Below are 21,987 nucleotides of genomic sequence, written 5' to 3' on the forward strand. Positions count from 1 at the left end.
TGTATAAGCAGACAATGAATAATGTTCAACTCATTAAGGCTCTGCATAAATTGCTTTTGCCTTCTTCATTATGTTTTGGGATTTGTGGTGAAACAAAAATGATTTTCATTTAAATCATCTACAGGCAATTTTGTTCCAGGATCGCGCTGCCAAAAGCATGACATGGGGTGAAAGAATATTGAGTTAATTTATAATCATCTGTCCTCAACGGGAACGCGCAGAATTGGGAGCCATCAGCACGAAATGTTTAAGTAGGTGAAATCAGAAAAGTAGCCAGAGCCAATTTCAGCTCGGACTCTGGAGAGACTTCGTCTGCAGACTTTAATTAAGAACGTTTGGCAGCTAAGCAAACACTTGATTTCTATGTGTGTGTGTGTGTGTGTGTGTGTGTGTGTGTGTGTGTGTGTGTGTGTGTGTGTGTGTGTGTGTGTGTGTGTGTGTGTGTGTGACAGATGTTTTGGTATGTCGCAGATACTCAAAATAATAGATTACTATTATTTAGTAATAATTTGGCTTTATTAATGATGTCAATAGCGTGTTGTTGCAGGGCTGCAAATCACATTTTCTGCTTGATGAACCTACTGGGATTTCACAGGGAATGTGGTCTACCACTCTATTTATGTTTAGTGTGTGTGTGTGTGTGTGTGTGTGTGTGTGTGTGTGTGTGTGTGTGTGTGTGTGTGTGTGTGTGTGTGCATGTGCGTGCGTGCATGTCCTTCTTGGTAATTATATGTTTGTGTATCTGTATATCCCCAGTGAGCGGATATGTTAGGTATTGTGTGTTCATCCACTAACTTAATTACAAAAAAGTTGTGTGTGTGCTCATTCAGAAACTGGATATTGTTTTGGCAAGTAACACTATTTATTTTGAAGATCATCAGACCCCGTATTGCAGTATTTAGCAGATTTGCAATAGATACGCCTCTTGCCTTGCTCAATGCCATTTATTCAGTTTCATAGACATCTGCTGTTTTCCATCCCCCAGCCATGGAGGTGAAGAAGCTATGTGCGTGGCTTCTTGTTGTTTACACAAACTATCCATCAGCTCTAGTTTGTTTTCCACTGCTTGCTGTATCATATTCTTGTGTGCTTCGACAGGAGCTTCCAACTGCCTCTTAGATTGCAGCAAGGAGGTGTGTGTGTCCGTGTGTGTGTCCGTGTGTGTGTGTGTGTGTGTATATATCTATATCTATATCTATATATATATATATATATATATATATATATATATAGTTATTATTTTGTGTGTGCAGACATGTCTATGTCTTACAAGTGTGATTTCTCTGTGAAATGACGCTGTATCTGTTGCTTCATCAGCAGTTGTTGATTCATCTCTGGAGATTGTCCCACAAACACAATGACATGGCAGCTGCTTCTTTAGAGGAGGGCATTAATCCGCGGCAGGGCAGTTCCTGTAAAAAATGAAGGGATCCAGGGCATGTTGCCACAGTCTGCTGCCTCTATCCCTCACTTCTCCTCTTCTCTCCTCTCCTTTCCTCTCGTCTGAGGAAGTGACTCTTTGCTGGTCCGTTGCCAGGACTCTCTGGATGGCAGTGACAGAGCGGCTGCTCATGAATGACCACAGCCATATTGAGGGCCAGGCCCCATGTCTCTAGTTCAAACACACACACCTACACACACACACTCACTCACACAAACATGGACTACTCAGGGCAGGCCATATTGCGGGGAGGTGCTACCCAGCTGGTGGGATCAGAGCTGAAGTCTTGCGGGCCATCTTCTACTCTCTGCAGGTTGCTTGGTTTTTTTTAATTTTTTTTTTAATCTTTTTTATATCTCCCCGCCCACCTCTATCTGTCTCTCGCTCTCTTTCTTGTCGTATGTGGGCGTGCAAGTATTGTTTCATGACGAAGTTATGGTAATGGGAGATTGTACGTGCCAGTGGCAGCTCAAGATCGTACTATCATCACTACCCCGAACAACAGGATGGAAGACGTAGATGAGTCCCATTTGTGGCGCACACAATGGGAAAGCTCCTCTGGCATTCTGCTGTGCCTTTAATCCATCCTCGCCTTTGAATCCTCAGCCAGGAGCTCTAGCACATGGGGCCCGAATAGCAGAGAGACGCTCTCGTCTTTCCTCTCACATCTCGCATCGTGCGCTCCCTCGTGTCCATCTTTCTCCAGCTCTGTCTCGGCACGGCATGGCGGGCTGCCCCTCCTTTGTTTGCATTTCAGCAACGGCCAACTGAAATATTGATGAACCCCATCTGACCTCTCGCCGCTGTGTCAGCAGCGTCTTTAATGCTCCTTTAGAGAAGCACTCGCGTTGGACATACTTCACATGATGCAGACATGTGCTGTATGTGGCGCCAGCTGTTTCCCAAACCTCCCGTGGGTTGGGAAGCAGAGATGAAACCATGATGGTGACTTTAGTCCCTGCAGGGAGTGACTCCCCTACATGCATTGACAGATATCATACACTCATTTGAGCCGGTGACTGATTTGCCACAGCCAACAAAACAGTGATGCCCTCCACAGCCAGGCCATACTGCCACTTAAAGGAGGCTGCTATAAATTCAGAAAAACACCACAGGATGCATGCCCGATTCTCTCCTGATGGTGCATATTCATCTCCCTCCCGCTGCTTCTTTTATGTACATCTCATCTCTCCTTCAGTGACCTAGGGACATGTTTGTCTTTAAGCTCTCCAGCGCGCCCTGTAACCTGCTTCCCCGAAGCACCGGAGGAGATTTAAGAACGTGTTGGATTGCTTATGAGGCGCCACACAAACACAAGTCCCCCACAGGGCTTTGGGGTTTCACGGCAAAGAAAGATTAGACCAACATATATTCTTGTTCCTCCACGGACAGAAATAGTTTTAATGTTGCGCCAACGGCAGCAGCAGGTTTTGGAAACTCGAACTCTGAGTGGCATCGCTTCCGTTGCGGTTGCCATTTTTTCCATATGACTTGGAGATAACTACATCCTCTTCATCCCGTCTCTCTTTCACCTCTTAAAGCACATACGAGCCCGCTTCCTCTTTTCTCTCCTGACCCTTGGAGTCAGAAACCTGACCCGTACTGTACAGCACACAAAGTTATAATATGTGCATGCAACGAAAGTAGCAGGAACAGTGCGAATTTTAGAAATTTCTTCACATTTTTCACTTGTGCCATCATATTTCTAAAAGTGTATGGCCTCGCTAATCATGTGTAATCTCGCCATACCGTCGAAACACAAGCTCTCTCACACCTTGAATTCGTTGTTCCTTTTTGTCAGAAGGTAAAATCTGTTGTGGTGGTTTACACCTTTTGATGAGATGATTCTACTTTCCTACAGTTAAGTGTTTTTGCATTCTGTAATTATGTTGTGTTAGTCAGTAATTATGTCAGGATCAAACAAATATATTCAAAATCACATATATAATCATCAAATTGAAAATAAAGGACATTTTCTCACTGTTAAACAGTGATAATAATAATGGCCAGTAATAGCCTCGTATTAAAACATCCTCTAAGTTATTCATTTCTACAACATTGTTTGTTCATGTCATCACAATGTGATTCAATAAATGATAGTCATAATTTACAAATGATAGTTTAATGTTAAAAATACTGGTTATCTTTGCCCTCAGAGATTGTTTAATTATAGCTCTATATATCTGTGTGAATGAATCAGCCTTCGTTTCTGGTGGAATAACTGATACCATTCGACAATATTTGAAAAATCTGAAATGTACCATCTCAAATTTAGCAGTGGAGAAAGTCAGCGTACTTTTCAAAGACCCCCCAGTCAAGTTTAATTAACTCGAAGCCAGCAGATCAATAACCGAGCGCTAAATTCAGGAGCTCGCTCCACACATTCCCAGTGAACAGGATGAGATTCATATTGCTGACATGCCATCTTTACCACAGAGTTATGGCTCTCTTAAATATTACATAAAGCTTAGGACACTGGTGGACTTAATTATTCCACTCCTTTGATCAACATTATCAAAACACGGTGTCACTCCAGATTTATCTGCGGGGCTATTCTGAGATTCATGTGTCGTACTGCAGACATCACAGGCATTTGGCTCTCTGCAACGGCCCCTATTGAACCGGACTTTACTGCACTGTGATACTACGTTGCATTTCAATGACGAAGAGATGCTTTCTGATCTAAATGCTAATGTAGTTTCCTGTAGTCAGAGTATACTCACTTTCCTTGTAAAAGCCTGCCTGTCTCTCCTGTCTAACCGTGTCTCCCACAGCTCTGATGGACGGGCTGCAGGCATTAACTTTAGATTGAGGCTTGGCTGCAGGACTGGCTGCTGGGGCTTTGGGGCTTTACGTGTATTTAATTTTATATGGCCGTGTGCGTGTGTGTATGTGTATGTGTGTGTGTGTGTGTGTGTGTGTGTGTGTGTGTGTGTGTGTGTGTGTGTGTGGGCGCCCTGAGTGCACCTGTGTCTGTCGGTAGGTTTGTGGATACGTCATGACTGCTGCTTTTTCACTCAAATCCCGACCACCAGGGCCACTAACACACGTCTCCGGCTCTCAGCTGTTGGTTTCGCTTCTCCCAATGTCACTGTCATGAGAGGCCGGATAAACAAATATAAAACAGTTTAGATCAGTGTGTGAAATATGTCTGACGGAACAGGGTTGAGCTAAACGGTCAGTCAACACCAGCTTGATACTCCCAGATGTGTGTTTGACTTTAAGAAACTTGATCCTTTCCAGCTTCAGTGCCCTTATCTGGAGTCCTCATATGCTATCACAATTGGATCTTCGAGCGAGCGTGATGTCATAAATTCCTAATTAACACTCTTTCCAGACACCTTTATTGACTTTTTGGTTGCAAATCACCCAAGAATGACTGAAGAACGGCGGCACTGTCTGGCCAGCCTCATCCCAGAGGGTGATATTCAGACCGTCATAAAAGGCCAAGATAGAACCATAAATATCAAAGAAGATTGACGTCTGATATTAATTTGATTAGGCGGACGAGGCAGACGTCTGGATGAATTGTGTGTTAGCACATCACTGCATATCCTTGGACCAAAAGTGATTGCGAACATGTTCTCATCTCCCTGCTTGATGAGTTGGTTCTCACTGTTCACTGAAGTGTACGTACCATAGGACATGCCACGATATCAGCCGTGTCTGTTTGCGTCCACAGCAACAGACTCGGACAAACGTTCAGAGGAGCTAGGGACCACTGGCAGCGACATTCTGTGTGGGAGGAAACCCTTTGTAGTTTTAATCCTCTCCTTATGCCCAGGCCTTGATCACACAGTCACACTAGGATCGTGTGCTGCTGCGCGTCTTGTACTGTATCTCTGCAGGTCGGCTATGGTTTCAGATTGACTGGTCAAAGGTTCGCAGCACTAACTCCTTGTGTAATACGAGCAAAGGCATACGAGACATAGTAATTATGTAGTAGACATTCTTTGTTACACGTGTAATGAGCAGCAGTCCTCCTTTTTGAACGCTCAAATGACTGCACTGCAGACGGCTCCTCCACAGTCACAACATATGCTGTCTTTTAAAACAAAACATCAATTTTCTTACAGCTTCTCAGATTGACTTTTTAACAGAGCCAGTGTTTTATTTTTGGCATGCTGTCATGTGTGAGGTGACCTTGTGACTGCGGCTGTGATTGTCATGATTCAATTCCAGTCAGTAAATCAGAGGCATTCATTGGCTGGATATCAAAGACTGACGTTTGAAAGAAAAACTGTGTTTTACCCCATGAAAGACATGAATCTCTTCATTAATTCGTCTTAAAATAGTAGGTCTAAACGGTGTGTTTATCTCAGAGGCATCTCGGAAGTTGATTGAGTGAAAACAACTTTTATATATTAAATGAAAAATATATATTTTTTTTTTTCAAGATTGCATTTTTCTTACTGAAAACAACTCACAGACACCGACTCAGGCACTACATCAACAGGGAGGTAAATATCTCGCAGGCTCCTGTGTCGTATCGGCTGAATGTAAAAACAAGTTGTGTGTAGTTTACTTGAGATCACCTCCACCTTCCAGCTTCACACATTTCCACAGGTAGAGCACTCCCTAATCTCGTATGCATAATTATCTCAGCCGTGCTGAAAGCAACCGAGGTCTTTCATCCTGTGACATTTTAGGGGAAAGGAGTTTCATAGATGAGTAGGGCTGCATCTGATTGATAGAGACATCGACCAAATATTCTTTAAATAATAGTATAATAAGTCGTGCAGTCTATAAAATGTCAACAAAATAATGACAAAAGATTATTATAAGTCACCAGAGGTTTGCAAAGTGTTGAAAGAGCCAAAAACAAACAGGGAAAAAATACTAATGTTAGTATGAATAGAAACCGAGGAAAGCAAGCATCAAGGAATAAAATCCACCAAAACAAACTTCTGAAGTAATCACCAAAGGCGTTCACACACACACACACACACACACACACACACACACACACACACACACACACACACACACACACACACACACACACACACACACACACACACACACACACACACACAGTCTCAACAGGCCCTCTCATATATTATGTTATTGCATCAAAAAACATTCTCTCAAGCAAACAAACTTAGCTTTCCAACAAACAAACTGCTCTGTCATTTTGTGCAGGCGTCACAGATAAAGTGCACCAGGAACGCACTCAATCAAAAGTAGCTTTCAGCTCAAAATACAAAGAACTTTATAACTCGAGTGGGTTTCATATTTTCCATATTTTCCATCTTCTATCTTCTCCTGTCGGACTGAACCGTCCTCTGGCTGTAACTGATGGTGTGTAGGTTGTGACTGGATTGTGAGATTTACAATAAAGTGTTTTGTTTCAAGGAATGAGTTGTTGATATGCTGGGTGTTAAACTGCAGTAGATTTCCGTGAACTAGACTTTGATGGAGATGAAGAAGTCCAGCTGTGGCCTCAGTGGCAAACTGGAATAATCAGTCAATAAAAGCAGAACGTTGTGTTGGTGCCAGTCTCTACCCACATGTTGGATGCTGTGTTTTTTTATATGGGTGGTTCATTAAAGGTGCACTCCGCCATTTTTACTCATGAATATTGGTATACTTGTTAGTATAAGAGTACTGAGCTGCTGAACTGATAAATACTAATCTGAAAACAGTTGTATACTATTTGCTTTATCCTTTCCTGAAGGTACCTTTCTAAAGTCTAACCTGATGATGTAATGGTGACGTTATCAGGGTTGAATGATAGAACTGGAATTTATGAATGTATTTATAATGATCAATCTGTGTTTGAAGTGTGAGGAGTAGTTTGGATAATGTCGGTGTTTTCTGGTCAGGTAGGGTCTAATAAAAGCCTCTAATTGAGTTGCATCATGGGAAATAGGATCAAGTAATGTCGGAACTTAGCTATGTATTAAGGTTTTTTGCATTACATTACATTTAGCTGACGCTTTTATCCAAAGCGACTTACATTTTTGCTGTATACACCGTAGACACAGCAACAGGGTGTAATTAGGGGTTAATTGTCTTGCTCAAGGACACATGGCTCGAACCACCGATCCTCTGATTGAAAGACGGGCATGCTAACCACTGAGCCACAGTCGCCTCGCAAATTCCCAACTTCATGAAAGTGTGATACTGGAATACCAATAGTGTCCAGCTTTGCATTGGCACCAGTAGTAGGCATAATAGGCCCATTATGCCACTATATAATTAGAGCAGTCCACTAATATTACACTGCCAAAGGTACACACTATAGAAAATAATAAAAGTACAAAAAATGTCAGAAGTTACGATAAATTAATTATTATAATAAATACATTTAAAAATAAATACTAGATTACATGCATCTCTTGCTACCATTATAACAAAAAACTATAATAATCGATGAAACATGTAGGTTTCAGTTATTGTTTGACAGCAAAAAGAAAGGGAATTGGTTATATTTTAGAGATACAATTTCGTAAAAAAAATGATAAAACAATGTGAAGACTCGAGAGACATTTCCTTACCTTTAAGGTAACATTCAGCCATAGTAATGAAGGATTTCTTTGCACAGGTCTTGTATTATCTAATGAGACAGCACATTTCACTTACCACTTACCACACTTCACCCCCTACTGTTTGTAGGCAGGAATATCTTTGTAATGTAAACCACATACAATGCTGTCCTTGCATAATACTGCCCGCCATAGCTAATCCAACCCATACTGTATTTCCTACATATATTTATTGCATCACTCGTCTTAACCTGTTCTTAAATGGGCACATTTGTTGAGATACGCTCCTGAAACCACTCATGTGTCATTATCTGTCCATACTGGCCCTGGAAATGTGTTTGCTTCCCTTTGGGAAGCATTGTGTGTGGAGCCCGGTTGGTTCCCTGTGAGCTCTAATCTCTTCACTCCCGTCTGTCTTTGCACCTTACATACATATGTCAAAGGAGCTGCCGGCTTTACTCAGCATCATAGAGAATGTTTGAATGCAATCGCATCCCCTTCACACTCTCCATCTCAGCCCAGGCTCCCTGCTCTGCTGTGCTCCGCATATTTTCCCTCTGTGCCTCAACTCTTCTGTGTCCTCCCACAGACGTCCATTTCTCCCGAGTCTCCCTCGCTTTACCCCCTCTCCGTAATGAAGAAGCGCAGAGCCCCGTTGCTCTGAGTCGATGGATGGATCTGTGTGCGGAGGGAGCAGACTCAGATGTGTCCTTTGGGCTATGAGCGGAATCAGTAACATGCACAGAGCCACACTGAGCTCTGATATATGTGTGTAACTCTCAGAGAGAGCAGCACTGACGTAAATTGTATTGAATTTGGAGTTAAGGGCCTGAAACTTGACAAATGGAAAGTGCCTCGATTCAGAAAGTCCTTGCATGTTTTCATTTTTATTCAAAAGGGCTGATTTGAGTCCCTTGCAACTTGTGACTAGCTATATTTTCATTGTGTGACGTCTACCTCTGGCAGCATTTATAACTGATTCGCCTTGATCATTTTGAATTGCTACCTTTTGCAGATAATAGATCTGGCTCCAGAACTGCAAACGTGTGGTTAAAGCAACTCAAGGCTTTGTTGGGGATAAAGCAAGTGATCTGTTGAAATGCTGGTCTTCAATGTCTGACATTCAGCACATTCTCTAATCTTTCAGTGAATAAAAGTGCTTCAGAGCCACAAAAAAGCATGGTAAAAAAAACAGGCACATCTTTTGTTAGTTTCTGAAAATGTGGAAAAGTGATTTTCTCAGCAACAATGTCTGTCATGGATACATATGAAACTATTTTTGTTTCTTTATGCCAAAAATATGATTTTTATTGAAGTGATTCACAATTGGTTCACATAAATACAAAAAGTTGGACATTTATGGATTTCATGTGGAAATTATTTCAAAGCACTTTCATGTCAGTACGGTAGATACAAGGCTACAGCCAGCAGTTCGTTAGCTTAGCTTAGCATGAAGACTGGAAACATGGTGAAACAGCTAGCTTGGCTCTGTCTAAAGGAAAAACTACTACTACCAATCTGCTTGTTGTGTCTCATTTGTTTAATCCCGACAAAATCCAAAGCGTAAAAACTCAAAGTTGTGGTCTTGCAGGAGTTATTGTGCTGGAGCATTTCTTGACTGGGACCTGGTGCTGCTAGATGGATTTGTTTTATCTTGGGAGAGGATTTCCTCCATTCCCCCCAGTGTGTTGAGCAAAACTCAGAGGAGCAGCTTCTCACTAGAATGAGAATAAGTGATGCACCATAAAGGGCAGTCCATCTGCGGGCTAACCCCCTGCACTCTAATCAGCAGCCAGGTGGTGAGCAAGAAACAGAGTTACAGCAAACTCGCTAACGTTACGCACATAATATGCATGACATATCAACATGTTCTTGTTCCTAACGTTGTCAAATACCATAGCTTGGTTAGTGGCCCTTTTCTTCCAACTATAACCCACTATGATGCAGGTCCCCCCAAGGATCAGTTTGGGATTTGTCGGGGACTGCGTTTAGAGTTTATTTTCTTACTTTCTTTTCCAAATAAACGTCTGTGTTGACAGGAAATGTAGTTTCCCCTCATTACACGGATACAGTCTCTTTTCCAAATAAACTGCGAATGTAGGTTTACTTTTAGTTACGCAAGAAAACTACCTGGTAGGCTAAAGAAATGTGTGTGGTTTCGATATCTTTGTTAGGCAACTTGCGTAAATAGCACGGAAGTTACGTACCGAAACCGAGGTCAAATGTGTCAACCTTGACTTGGTCTCACATGGGACACGAATAGTCTCTGGGATGAAAGTCATGTGTTTGTTTGACCCATCCATCCTTTCCCCGCACCCACCCCGTAGTCTTGTATTACATACAGACAATAGCAATGTGTCAACTCTTAATTTAGATCGATAATGCATGATGCACATTTAAGCATTATTTATTATGCAAAGATTTTAATATTTTGTCATTTTAAACCATTGAATGTGCCTGGTAAAAACGCTGAAAGCTGATTCTCCATATGGGCATTACAACCACAATACATGCGCTTCCTCAAGGCTGTTTTTTTACTCTACAATGGTGAAACACAGGAGGGTTGGATTAGCTTGTCTATGTCGATTGGGTATTACTGGATTTACCTTTAAGACCATTCAGTTGAAACTCTCTCTCCATCTGTCTGGAGGTTGAGCCATCAGCGGCGCTCAGCTGACAGAAGACTATTACCAAAGCAGAGCAATGTGCAGGCTAGTGGTAGACCTGATTTAGCTGGACAGACCTGGAGAAAAAGGTTGATTCTCTGAGTCAGTAAGGGCATTTATATTGTTATTCCAATTGTTTCCTCACTTGAGGTTAAAACTAAGCTCCGGCGAGGTCACACAGATAGACACAACTTGAATACAGCAATAATTATCCTGTTTTATTGAAATTTGACCCTCAAGGGTCCTTTGCCAGTTGGCCTTTGTTCTCTAATGATATGCACATGTAGACACTTGGGGAGGTAAATTTAAAGCCAAAGCTCTGTAAGATCTTGTCAGCTTGTCGTGTGAATCTGTTCAGCGTTTCACCCTGGCTTTGCCCCAGAGAGTGTTCAGCATCTCAATGTGATAAATCCCCATCTGTCAGAGTTAACTACGGGTTATTTACGGCAACATTAATCAATAAAATTACAGATTACAACAGGGTGTTAAATTGCAACAGACTGACAGTGGAAACACACACGCGTACCCCCTACTAATTCACAATTACCTTGACTTTTTTTTTTTTTTTTTTTGCTATTCTTAAGCTCATCTCTGGCCTCTCAATTCTCCTGACGGCAAACATGAAATTGCTGAACATGTATAGTCAAAGCAAACACAGTGATGGGCTCATTAAAGCAAGGGGAGAGGAGAGGAGGAGCTCTGGTCTGGCTGCAGCTGCTGCATTGGCTGTCTGCTCAGCGGGGAGGGACTGAGGGGGAGAGAGAGAGAGAGAGAGAGAGAGAAAGAGAGAGAGAGAGTTGGGGGAGGAGGGCAGTGCTCTTGTTGGGAGATAGGGAATGCCCGTTAGTCGCGTCTGCCAATAATAGCACATCAGCCAGAGCGCTGCCATCGGGAGAGCAGAGAGCGCAGGCAGTGCGGAGGACTGAGCCACTGAGCACTGAATGGTACACTAGAGAAGACAGGCACACTCAGAGAGAGAGGCAGAGCGAAGGAAGAGAGACCGCATCCGAAGAAAAGGAGGACAGAGAAGGAGCAGTGCACTGAAGGGGAGGACGGGAGAAAAGTTACCAGGTCAGCAAGATAACGTGGAAGTGGAGCAGCTGAGACTCACCTCTCTCTTTCCCACTGGAGCAGCCCGGCAGCAATCAGCAAGCACAGGAGGAGAGTGATATTACAAGAGGGGACAGAGGGAGTGCTGTAACTTCTTCCGAAGGAAAGGCAGTCCTGTCATAAGGGCGAGGGTAATGCTCCTCACAGGTCTCTTCTGCACAGCCACTTCATGACTATAGCAGCAAGACAGCAGCAGCAGGAGACACTTGAGCCTGGCACAGGTGCTGAAATATGCAGTTCTACTCACTTCTCCACTGAAGACTTTCTCACCCAACTGTGTGCTCTGAGGTGGATGTAGTTGTGCTTCTGGGAGGCTTTTTTTAAAATCTTTTTTTGTCGCTTCAGAGTGTGAAGCAGTGAAGACTTTGGAGGGGGATTTGTTCTGTCCTGTCATCCCTGAGACTATGGTAGACTGTGCGTCAGGGAGCCCTTCATCAGCAGCTGCAGCCCTAGAGCATGGAGAAGTCCAGCAGTGAGGAGTCAGCCATTCACCGTAGCCCCTCCGTAGATAGCCGTGACTCTGATTTTGCCCAAGCCTCCACGTCTGGCCGCCCGTTTGGCGGCCGCGGCTTCACTGCCGGCGCCTTCTACGGCTCCACGGGGCCACGCAAAGACGCACAGCAGGGCCAGACTGGAGTGGCGGCTGACGCCAGCGCAGCAGACAAGACCAACAACAAGTACAGCTCTCCCAAAGGCAGCAAATACGTGGTCTTTTACCTGGATCTATCCTTTGTGTTCCTTTTAGAATTCAAGAAGTGCAACATGGCAAGGGGCTGCCTCTGCTGCTTGAAGTATATGATGTTCATCTTCAATCTCATCTTCTGGGTAAGTGGCTCATCATTTTGTCAATGATTTTCTCATCACACTTCACATGAATTCGAGTTGATGTTAATGATAGAAATGTGTCGGCTTAAAAGATGATGCAGTAAATCCGGCTTCAGTAACCCAGCGCTAATCATTATTCATGTGAGTGTGTGGTAAGTTTTTTCAAAATGTTAATTGGGAAACATGGTGGTTGTCAGTGCAATCGTGTGATTTTACTACATCAGGCTGCCAATGCTTGTTTCCCCCTGTGCATGTTGCTATTCCTGGATATGACAGAGTCAGTGGCATTGCAGCAGGTCTTCTTTTGTATGTGTGTGTGTGTGGAGGGGTCATGGTGGGTTCATAAGGGTCACTCATTCAGAGGGTTATATGATTTATGGTGGACTTGGGAGTTGAAACGCAGCTTTAGGCATGCAAGTGAAAAAGTATATGCCTCCAGAGTACTTTTGCTTCGATGAGCAGCACGCCATGCACCAGGGGGATATGAGTGGAGACGGTCAGCTCGAGTTTTGGGTGATTATGGAGATGATCTGATATTTCTGCTTCCTTTTATTAGTCTCTCTTTTAATGAAATGCCTTTGCTCTGGGGTGATGCTGACATTAATAATCAAGACAATTATAAAGCTGATGCACCACGACATTTGGCTCCATCCGTGTAATTTAAAATGATCAATATTTGTCGTAATCCTCAGTAATAATAGGGGGGGGGGGGGGAGATTCATAATGTGATAGTGATCTCTCTGCCAAAAAAAATAAAAAAATCGATTGAACCCACAGAGACCTGGCCAATGTGTGGCAGGCTCCGCTGTGTACCCATGCATGGGCATTCGTAGTAGAAGTGGGCATCCCTTGAATGTTTACAGAATGGATTAGAGGGCTTATAGGTTATGAGGCCAAGTCTTTTGTGTGGATGCAGCAAAGCGTAAAAACACCCCAACACTGGGGACTCCATCAACCCCAGCCCACCATGTCACTGGGTTGTGAGCCCTGCTAACTGGGGCACAGTGGAGGCAACAGAGTGGGCATTAGCTTGAGCCCAGCTGTGATCAGGCCAGCATTGAAAACACACACACGTACACATGCACCACACAAACTGAGATCCATCCCTTTTTCCGCTCCATGTACTAAAACAAACCGCACTGACAGTGGTCATGCTCGGTGGCCTGAAGCCGGGGCCGCCTCTGATGCCCCGGGGTGACATCTCTGTGTCATACTCGTGTCATTAACCAGTCCACAGAGAAAAAAGGCCAGAGCGATTGGCAGAGACAAATGGCTCAGGGGCTCTTCAGCGGGCCTCGACTTGATGCAATGTTTGTTTAAGGGAATAACAGGGTCAGAAAAGATTAGCTGATGTTGGATTCGTTAATGTGGACATTGACTTACCTTGATGGGAGCGGCCACCTCCTTTGAACTCATTCAGTACATCTACAGTGCACGTTAAGTGCTCCGGCCTTGATATTTAGACAGGTAAGGAACATTTAAGCGATTTCCTAAATCGATTTCCAGCCACATAAATGATCAATCCGCGGTTAATAGCCATTCAGAATGTTTTTCGTTACCGGAAGCTTCATTTAATAAACAGATGGAATGGGTTATTCTTAGACAAATGCCTCTCCAAATGGGCTTCCCTGGAAGATGAAGAGCTGTAGGGGACATGTGCTCACAAGCCAGACCTCCAACACACCACCACTGGGAGCCACACCTGTTCCACTACTTTTCTGTCAAATAAAACATGTAATGTGCTTTGGTGTCACAGGTTCTGATCACGGCACATGACACATTGATATATTCATCCAACCGAGGGATTTACGACTGCCCATCAATATTCTTTCTTTGAACTACAAGTGAAATATGTCAGACAAAGGCCCTACTACAACAGAGTGAAACCATCAGTTACCTGTATTTCAGTACTGGCCTGCTCGGCTCATTTAATAGCTCAAAAGCAACCTCGGTGGTATAGGTCAACCTTTTGCAGAGGTCATGAGGTCATTATGATCCGCTATCTTCTTAAGGGGAAGCCACAGGGGATTTGTGCGAAGGCGTTTGCTTCCGAGATTCTTTCCGGGCTCAATTTGTGCTTAACCCTTTTCAGTGGCAGTACCCTGCCACTAATAACCAGCTGCTACACACCACTAATAGGCAGGTGGAAAAGAGGCTTTTGGATTTCAAGGCTGGTGGCTCCCCGATTCATGTGGAGCCTAGCTTGTTGGCCTCCATGGAAATACCTCACTAACACCCTGAAAGTGTGCAGAAGCTCTCGCTTTAGTGATTCTCTCTGAAGTCATGTGTTTGCGTGTGCATATGTGTGTGTGTGTGGGGGGGCATAAGGACCTAAAGTGGCTGTGGACTTTACCCCAGCACAGCGCATCCCCTGCTGTGAAATAATTGAATTTTTACTCTGGTAATGTTCACTTAATGAACACCCACCATGCATTTCCCTGTCTGCTCCCGCAGATTGATACTCTTGTTTTCCTCCCACCAGTAGATCATTTTAATGACAGTTTAATCAGCGTCCCATGGGAAGAGAGAGCGGCGATGAGGGGGTGAGGATGCAGCATGTAGCTGCTGGATCCGTCCATCAGCATGCGACAGCGCGGGGCTCATCAGCGGCCGGCCGGCTCACTAACTTTCCGGATTCTGGGGCAGCAGCGCGCCTAGTTGAAGGTTAGCAGAGCTGAGAATAAAGGGTTCGCTCGTCAGCGAGGGGTCGCGACCGGCTGCCCTGAGCACTCTAAGATATAGGGAGGGAGGACGAGAGGCATGTTGTATCTTGACACCCCTGGGATTGCTCTACCTCCTGATACTCCAGGAATCACAAGGAGACTGCAGCTGGTGGGGAGGTTTTGCGTCTGAAGCTCTGACATCTCATCTTAGAACTGAAGGGGAATGATGCGCCGCTGTAACCCGACACCAGGTACAGCGGGGGGTGGGCTCTCCTTTCTGACGTGCTCGAGCACACTTGCCGTAAACACACAAACACACAGCCGCCCCGAACACCACCCGCTCCACGGGGCTTACAGTGGTAACTTGAAGCACAAGGTAAACAGCGGCAGGCATTCCAGGCATCTCCATAGATGCGCTCATCCTCAGGCCTCCCAGCAGTTGTTCATGACCATCTGGCTCCTCTTTCTTATGAGGGATTAGAGGAGTCTGAGCTGTAGGGGGAGTCTCGGGTAGATTAGAGCAGGATTGGGTGGTGCTGTTAGGATTGAGAGCATGACTCCTTCGGACAGCTCTTTGCTGAAGCCAACAATCATCAAAGCAAATGGCTTTTTGTGCTGTAGCAATGTGTTGTTTAGTCGGGAGGGGGGCCTGTTGTGCTCACACACACACACACACACACATAGTGACCGGCCTGATTTGGTGTCAGCCTTGTGAGCATATTAATGTCGGTGTTCTTGCTGAGGGCAAGTTCTTCAGCCCTTTACTTACTCTGCAGTATGTCCTCTGTGCACGCAGCCTCCCCTGTTAATCTCTTCCATTCAAGATTCAATTTACTCTCCACTGTTGCACGTGTTTGTCTTGTCCAGTGATACTGAGGAACTTTGAAAAGTAAACCCCAAACAAAAGGGCCCAAAAACACTACACATGGATTTATTCAGCGAAATCACTAGCAACATCACACACAAGCTCATTCTCCTTTGCACTGTAGATAAATGGGCCCATCCGAGGTTTGCCATCATCGTGCCATATCAAAGGCTAAGGCCTCATTTGATATCCATATTTAAAAGAAAAGTGTCAGCTCAGCAGTCTTGAGGGGTGGTAGTATCAAAGCATCTCCTTTGAGAAAGCCAAATGTGTTTAGCATTCATGAATTCCTGTGCTTACTTAGGGGATTGCTACGGGATTTATAAACCATTTGGTCCTAGGCAACAGAAGATTAGTTTCCACATCGATTTAATCACTGTTTGATATTTAAGGTTTCAAATGTACCTGCGCTGTGACGCTACAAAGAGTAGAGCTATCGGTGGACTCAGGGTGGCTTGTACGAACGCCTGCGTCTGATTGAATGAAATTCCTTAAAGCATTTCACAAAAGCTGTCCTCCCACCCTCCCCCGGGAATTGCGATCCGAGGTGCTGAAGCAATTTGCCTGTTTTTACTTCTCCGTACCGACACATAAAAAAGGGAAGTCATCTGTTATGCCTTAAGAAAGCGTGTATAGTAACAAACTTGTATTATTTTATTTTTTCTTCTTCTTCTCCTGTTTTCACAAGAGGCACAGCTGAACTCCATCAGTCACTGCCAGGTGAAACAAGAATTGTGGCAAGGGAAAATAGATGAGGGTTGAGTGGGCTCTGCAGGATAATGAAACAAGCTGTATATTCTGGGCTGTCACATGCATTTCATTTCGTCAATCCACCGTGAAAGGCTGGCTGTTGAATTCGATTTGAGTTTGAAATGGCAGAATAAAGCACCAACCTCAGCCAGCCTGTCCACCTGAATTTTACGCCTCCAGCTATGACAGGATGGGGAGTCGGCGGATATAATCAATGGTCAACACAAGCAGTATTTTCTTCAGAATCATCCGTATCAAGCATTTATATTATATTCACATTGACTATATAGTTGCCGCACTGCCTTAACTTTTTCTGCAGCATTTGCATTGAAAATCTTAATATGTAAATGAATCTTAACCAGTTGAAGTCCTGTTATTAGCATTCCCTACTGGCTGACCTGCTCGGTAAATGTCTCCGTAGGCCTGCCCTTGTCCAGCAGATCGTCTAGTGAGATCACTTTAATTTACACGTCTCTCCGGCTGCTTCGATTTCCCAGCCGTGTTGTGCGGCGCCTCTGAGCTCATTATCTCATGTTGCAAATCAACTGGGATGCAGAGCTCCTGTGCTTCCCTCTAAGGGGTTGAGGTAATAGAGCTACGAGAGTTGGAGGTGTGCAGTATGTAGGTGGTGCTTTTGCAAAGGAATTAAGTCTCCCACCTCATCACCCCATCGCTCTTTGAATGAGGTGGGCTTCAGACTTGATGAGTTGGTTTTGTTAAAGGGTGATTATGACACACCTGAGAAGCTGTAGATGGCAACAAGTTAATAACTTACAAAGGCGGAGATTCAAATAAACCATTGAATGCCGAACAAGCACTCAGTACAGGTTATTACAGTTATTACTAGCCATATAAATCCCTTTGGAGCTTTTTGACATCACATTTGACGTTTGCTTCTCAGTTTGCAATAAGCAACAGGGGGGCAGTTTTCACCCAGTTTCTACTGTGTCAGCTATGTGGCCCTGACTTGTACTGACAGGTGAACAACCTGAGAACAAATTAAATGATATGCTACATAGGAATTACAGCACGTAGGAAACCTCAGTGTTTGGTTCATCTATCCGTCGTCTGAAAGTCACCTTACGGTCAGATGAGAAAACGCACCCTCACAGTGGCCAAATCTAATTAGAATTAAGAATCACTATAAATTAGATCTTTTCTTTGCCCACGCACATGAAACACAGATATCTTGTTTTTCTAAATATAGGCCAGAAGAGTTCAGAGCAGAGAGAATGTGAGAACGATGGGGGGAGAAGGGGGTGTCATTAGTTATGCATACATAAGCAGGATCTTTTGTAACGACTATGTGCCAAATCGTGCACCTCAGGCAATAGAGAAGGCAGCATCAGTGTAGTGGGGTCAATAATGTGTTTATATTGCTGAACTAAAAAGGATAAAATATCCTCATAGGTCATGCAATTTGGGTTATTGATTAAATAAGATCTTATCCATTCTTTTTAGTAATTTCTGTAGGGCTGCAAACACAATGTAAGCTACAAGTGCTGAACAACGGCAACAATGGAGGAGATGTATTCTGTACCATGGCAACCAGGCGCAACCGCAGCGTCTCAGCTGAAATTAACCCCGCTGTGCCTCATTGCTCTTCTGTGTTCGACATCGATGATTTTGTAAAAAAAAAAAAGCAACAATATACCTCATAATAGGCGAACAGTAAAGCTTATTTATGAAGTACTAAAATCAGGATAAATTAAGTAATTTGCAGACGTAAGAAAAGGCAATAATACCGCATATCTGGCTGTTGAGCCACTTATTATTACCTCAAGGGAAATTCCTTCACCGCGACAGCTTTAAAGTGCACCCTTTGACTCCAGGGAAGGGAAGAAGAGTTCGGTCATGGCGTTAGCATTTACAGTGTGTCTGCAGCCTCGAGCCCTGAATCCCCACCCCTGTTTATCAAAGTGTATTAATATTGAAACAAATGTGTCCTTAAGGTCCCCAGCAACACACCCGCTAAGTGTGAAGTAGATTGAAAGAGAGGTTCTCGAGATATGTGAAGGGACAGACAGACTTACTGTGCACACATAAAGAGTTTGCTTGCTTTGTAGTTATATGACAACGGTCTAAACAAGGCATCCACTCAGAGGATGTCGTGGCAAATATGCACAAAAACAAGTTTCTCTGAGCAGTCTCACGCTGAGGGCAGTTTGCCATTTTATGATAAGATTCAATTTGGTGCAAAGTGATCGGTATTATGAAGTAAACTATTGTGCGAAAATACAGTAGTCTGGCGAAATCCATGTTTGATTCAAATGAGTGCGATTGTTGTAGCTTTTCATCTGCCTTTGAACATTTCTCACGTCATGTAGTCACACTTTGTAGCGCCCGTGGACTTAGGGATTCAGTATAGCTGCGAGCCACTAAAACAGACACACTGCGCTCTGTGATTGGGTCTGCTGAAGCTTTTGAAGTGCTGTTGCAGTCTCTCTGTCTGTGACAAATATCTCTGAATGTACTACGCCCTTCATGCTGCTTTTTTTCCAGCTCTTTTTTTCAAACCGTTTGATTCAATATCAGTGCAGCAAAACATGTTGGAGCTTTCACACGCCGCAGACGACACAGGTTTCAATGCTGCGGGTGTGAAGTCCAACTGCTACGTCTTCCTCACCTTCTCTGCTATCAATGTTAATCTGCACCTAGGCAGTGAATACATGTACAATGTTGGAGCAGTTTCCGAGTTCAATTACTCAGCATTTTTTCACCTAAAGGCAAAGTATTGTAACGGACTGAGGGAAATGTTGTGTTATAAATGTTATGTTCAGGATGTAAGTGAACGTCTCATGAGCTGGTAGCTGTGAAGCGTGTCTGTGATTGGAGAGCGAGGATGTTGTTGTGTGGTGTGGTGTTGTGTTACGAGCCGTTCGGAGCAGAGTCTATGACCCGGAGCAGCCGTGAAGCTGGTTGAGAGGCTTTCACTGGGTTTTTGCTGTTGTTTTGGCGTAGGCTACGGCCAACAGTAGCCTGTTCTATGTTCTCTTAATAAACACCCTATAAGCCATCTACGTCTCGTAGCTTTCCTGACCCAGGGTCGCTACATTTGGTGTCAGAAGTAAAACCTTCGCTATCATCAACATCGCCACGTGAGTTAGCAACAGAGAAGCTAAGTGGCTAACGCTCGTCAACGGTGAGAAACATGACGTCGGGGAGCCGTCTCAAGATTAAACGGGAAGTAGAAAGTGACGAATGAGAATGGGACGGCGCAGCCGGGGCTTGGCAGACGACGGCGCACCGAGAGCGGGTAAAAGAAATGACCGCGAGGATGGCTGCGCAGGCTGGCTTGGGCCACTCGGGCCGCGCCGGTGAGGGAAATGGCGGCCGTAGAGGAATAACTGCGGCCGCAGAAAGGGACATGACTGAGCACACTGAGACACGCAGAGAAACTATTCCGTCCACAATAAAGACCCCCAGATATGACGGTACATCCAACTGGGAAGCTTTTCATGCACTGTTTGAACTATTAGCCCATGCCAGTAGATGGTCCACTGAAGTAAAAGCTCTCCAGTTAGCGATGTGCCTCACGGGTGACGCTTTATCAAGCCTGCTGCTGCTCAGTCCCGATGATAGGAGTGATTATGATGCACTAATTGGGGCTCTAAAGCGACGATTTGGACAATGCTCTGCCACTAGCCTGCTCCGCTCTGAACTATGCAGCAGACAGCGACGGCCAGAGGAGCCGCTGAGGGAGCTCGCTAATGACATTGAGGGGCTTGTTCACCGCACCTACGCCCACATGCCACCGTCCATCCAGAGCGAGCTAGCTAGGGACCATTTCCTCCAGGCCCTGCTGCCAGCTGACCTGCGCATCCAGACACTACTTGCTCACCCTGGGTCTCTCCAGGAGGCTTTGGAGTCAGCAAAGGAGAGAGAGATGCTGTGTGCTGGCGCCATGGGTAAAGTGGTTGAAAAAGCACCAAAGGGGAGCGCTGCTTGTGAGACGGAAAGGGAGTTGGCGCAGCCTGCCTGGGTGGGGGAGCTAACCCAGCTGGTGAGGGCTGCCACTTTGAGAGATGAGAGGCAAGACAAGCCAAAACAAAGAGTCTGCTGGGGGTGTGGCCAGCCTGGCCACCTGGTCCGACTGACCAAATAGGGGCAACCAGACCATCGGAGGATTTGATGGTCAGCTAGAGCGACTAGTGGTGCTGGGTCGAACCTGGATAGGAGACTGTTGGTATGCACCGCTCACCATTGGAGGGATATGCTGCTCTGCACTGGTAGACACAGGTTCGTCAGCAACCCTGGTGAGGCCCGATGTGGTGACAAATGGAACTGATATTTTTCCCACTATAGTGAAACTGCAGTCAGTCACCGGGGAGCGAACTCCCATGGTTGGGGAAGCAATAGTGACTCTGGGGCTGGGGAAAAAGTCTATCCGCTGCCCGGTGTGGGTTGCTAACCTGGAGGACTGTATACTGGGACTGGATATTCTCGGGGCTTTGGACTGTGTCATCAACACAAAGAGAGGAACTCTCACGTTCCCTGATGGCCATGTCATCCAGATGTGGCGCCAGCCACCCCGGCCTGGCTGTGTTGCGACCCACACCGTTGCCACACTGACGGCTGAGACAACAAATTTTGCTGCCCCTAGCTGCATCCCTTCAAATGAGCTACCCACACTGCCCTCCACCCTGCCAGCTGCTGAGTTGCACCCATCCCCAGCCTCTGTCTGGCCAGCTGCAAGTCCACACACACAGGTAACAAACGCCTCTCCACCTGACGACCGTGAAAGAGTCTTGGCAGTGAGGGAGGTCTGGCAGACAAACTGTGGTGGTCTGACTCCTAGCGAACAAGATCTGTTGTGGCAGCCGCTTCTTGAGTTCAAGGACTGTTTTTCAATGTCGGAGGACGATGTGGGCCGCACAGATCTCATCCAGCATTACATCGAAACAGGAGATGCACGACCGATTAGGATGAGACCTCGACGCCTCCCACTGGCCAGGCAGGCTGCGGCAGACAAAGCCCTGCAAGAGATGCAGCGAGCGGGAATCATCGAGCCTTCCACCAGCCCCTGGGCCTCTGTGATCGTCATGGTCCCCAAAAAGCAGAAGGAGGCGTGGCGTTTCTGTGTGGACTTCAGGCCCCTCAACAAAATGACAAAAAAGGACTCCTACCCCCTTCCACGCATCGACGAGGCCCTCGACACGGTGGCAGGGTCAGCCTTGTA

The 21,987-nt window shown here is 45.2% G+C and overlaps 1 protein-coding gene across 1 annotated transcript in view; it reads left to right on the plus strand.

Moving 5' to 3' along the window:
• Positions 1 to 12,161: 12,161 nt before the first annotated feature.
• tspan9a (tetraspanin 9a) overlaps positions 12,162 to 21,987 on the plus strand; it is a gene marked incomplete at both ends in the record, with an annotated part of 68,548 nt that continues 58,722 nt past the window's right edge. Inside the window, one exon of the mRNA XM_079224245.1 lies at positions 12,162 to 12,530. Within this exon, the coding sequence (XP_079080371.1) occupies positions 12,162 to 12,530 (369 nt within the window). The remainder of the gene's footprint in view (positions 12,531 to 21,987) is intronic.

Source organism: Taurulus bubalis (genome assembly GCF_910589615.1).
Source record: "Taurulus bubalis genome assembly, chromosome: 9".
Lineage (NCBI taxonomy): Eukaryota > Metazoa > Chordata > Actinopteri > Perciformes > Cottidae > Taurulus > Taurulus bubalis.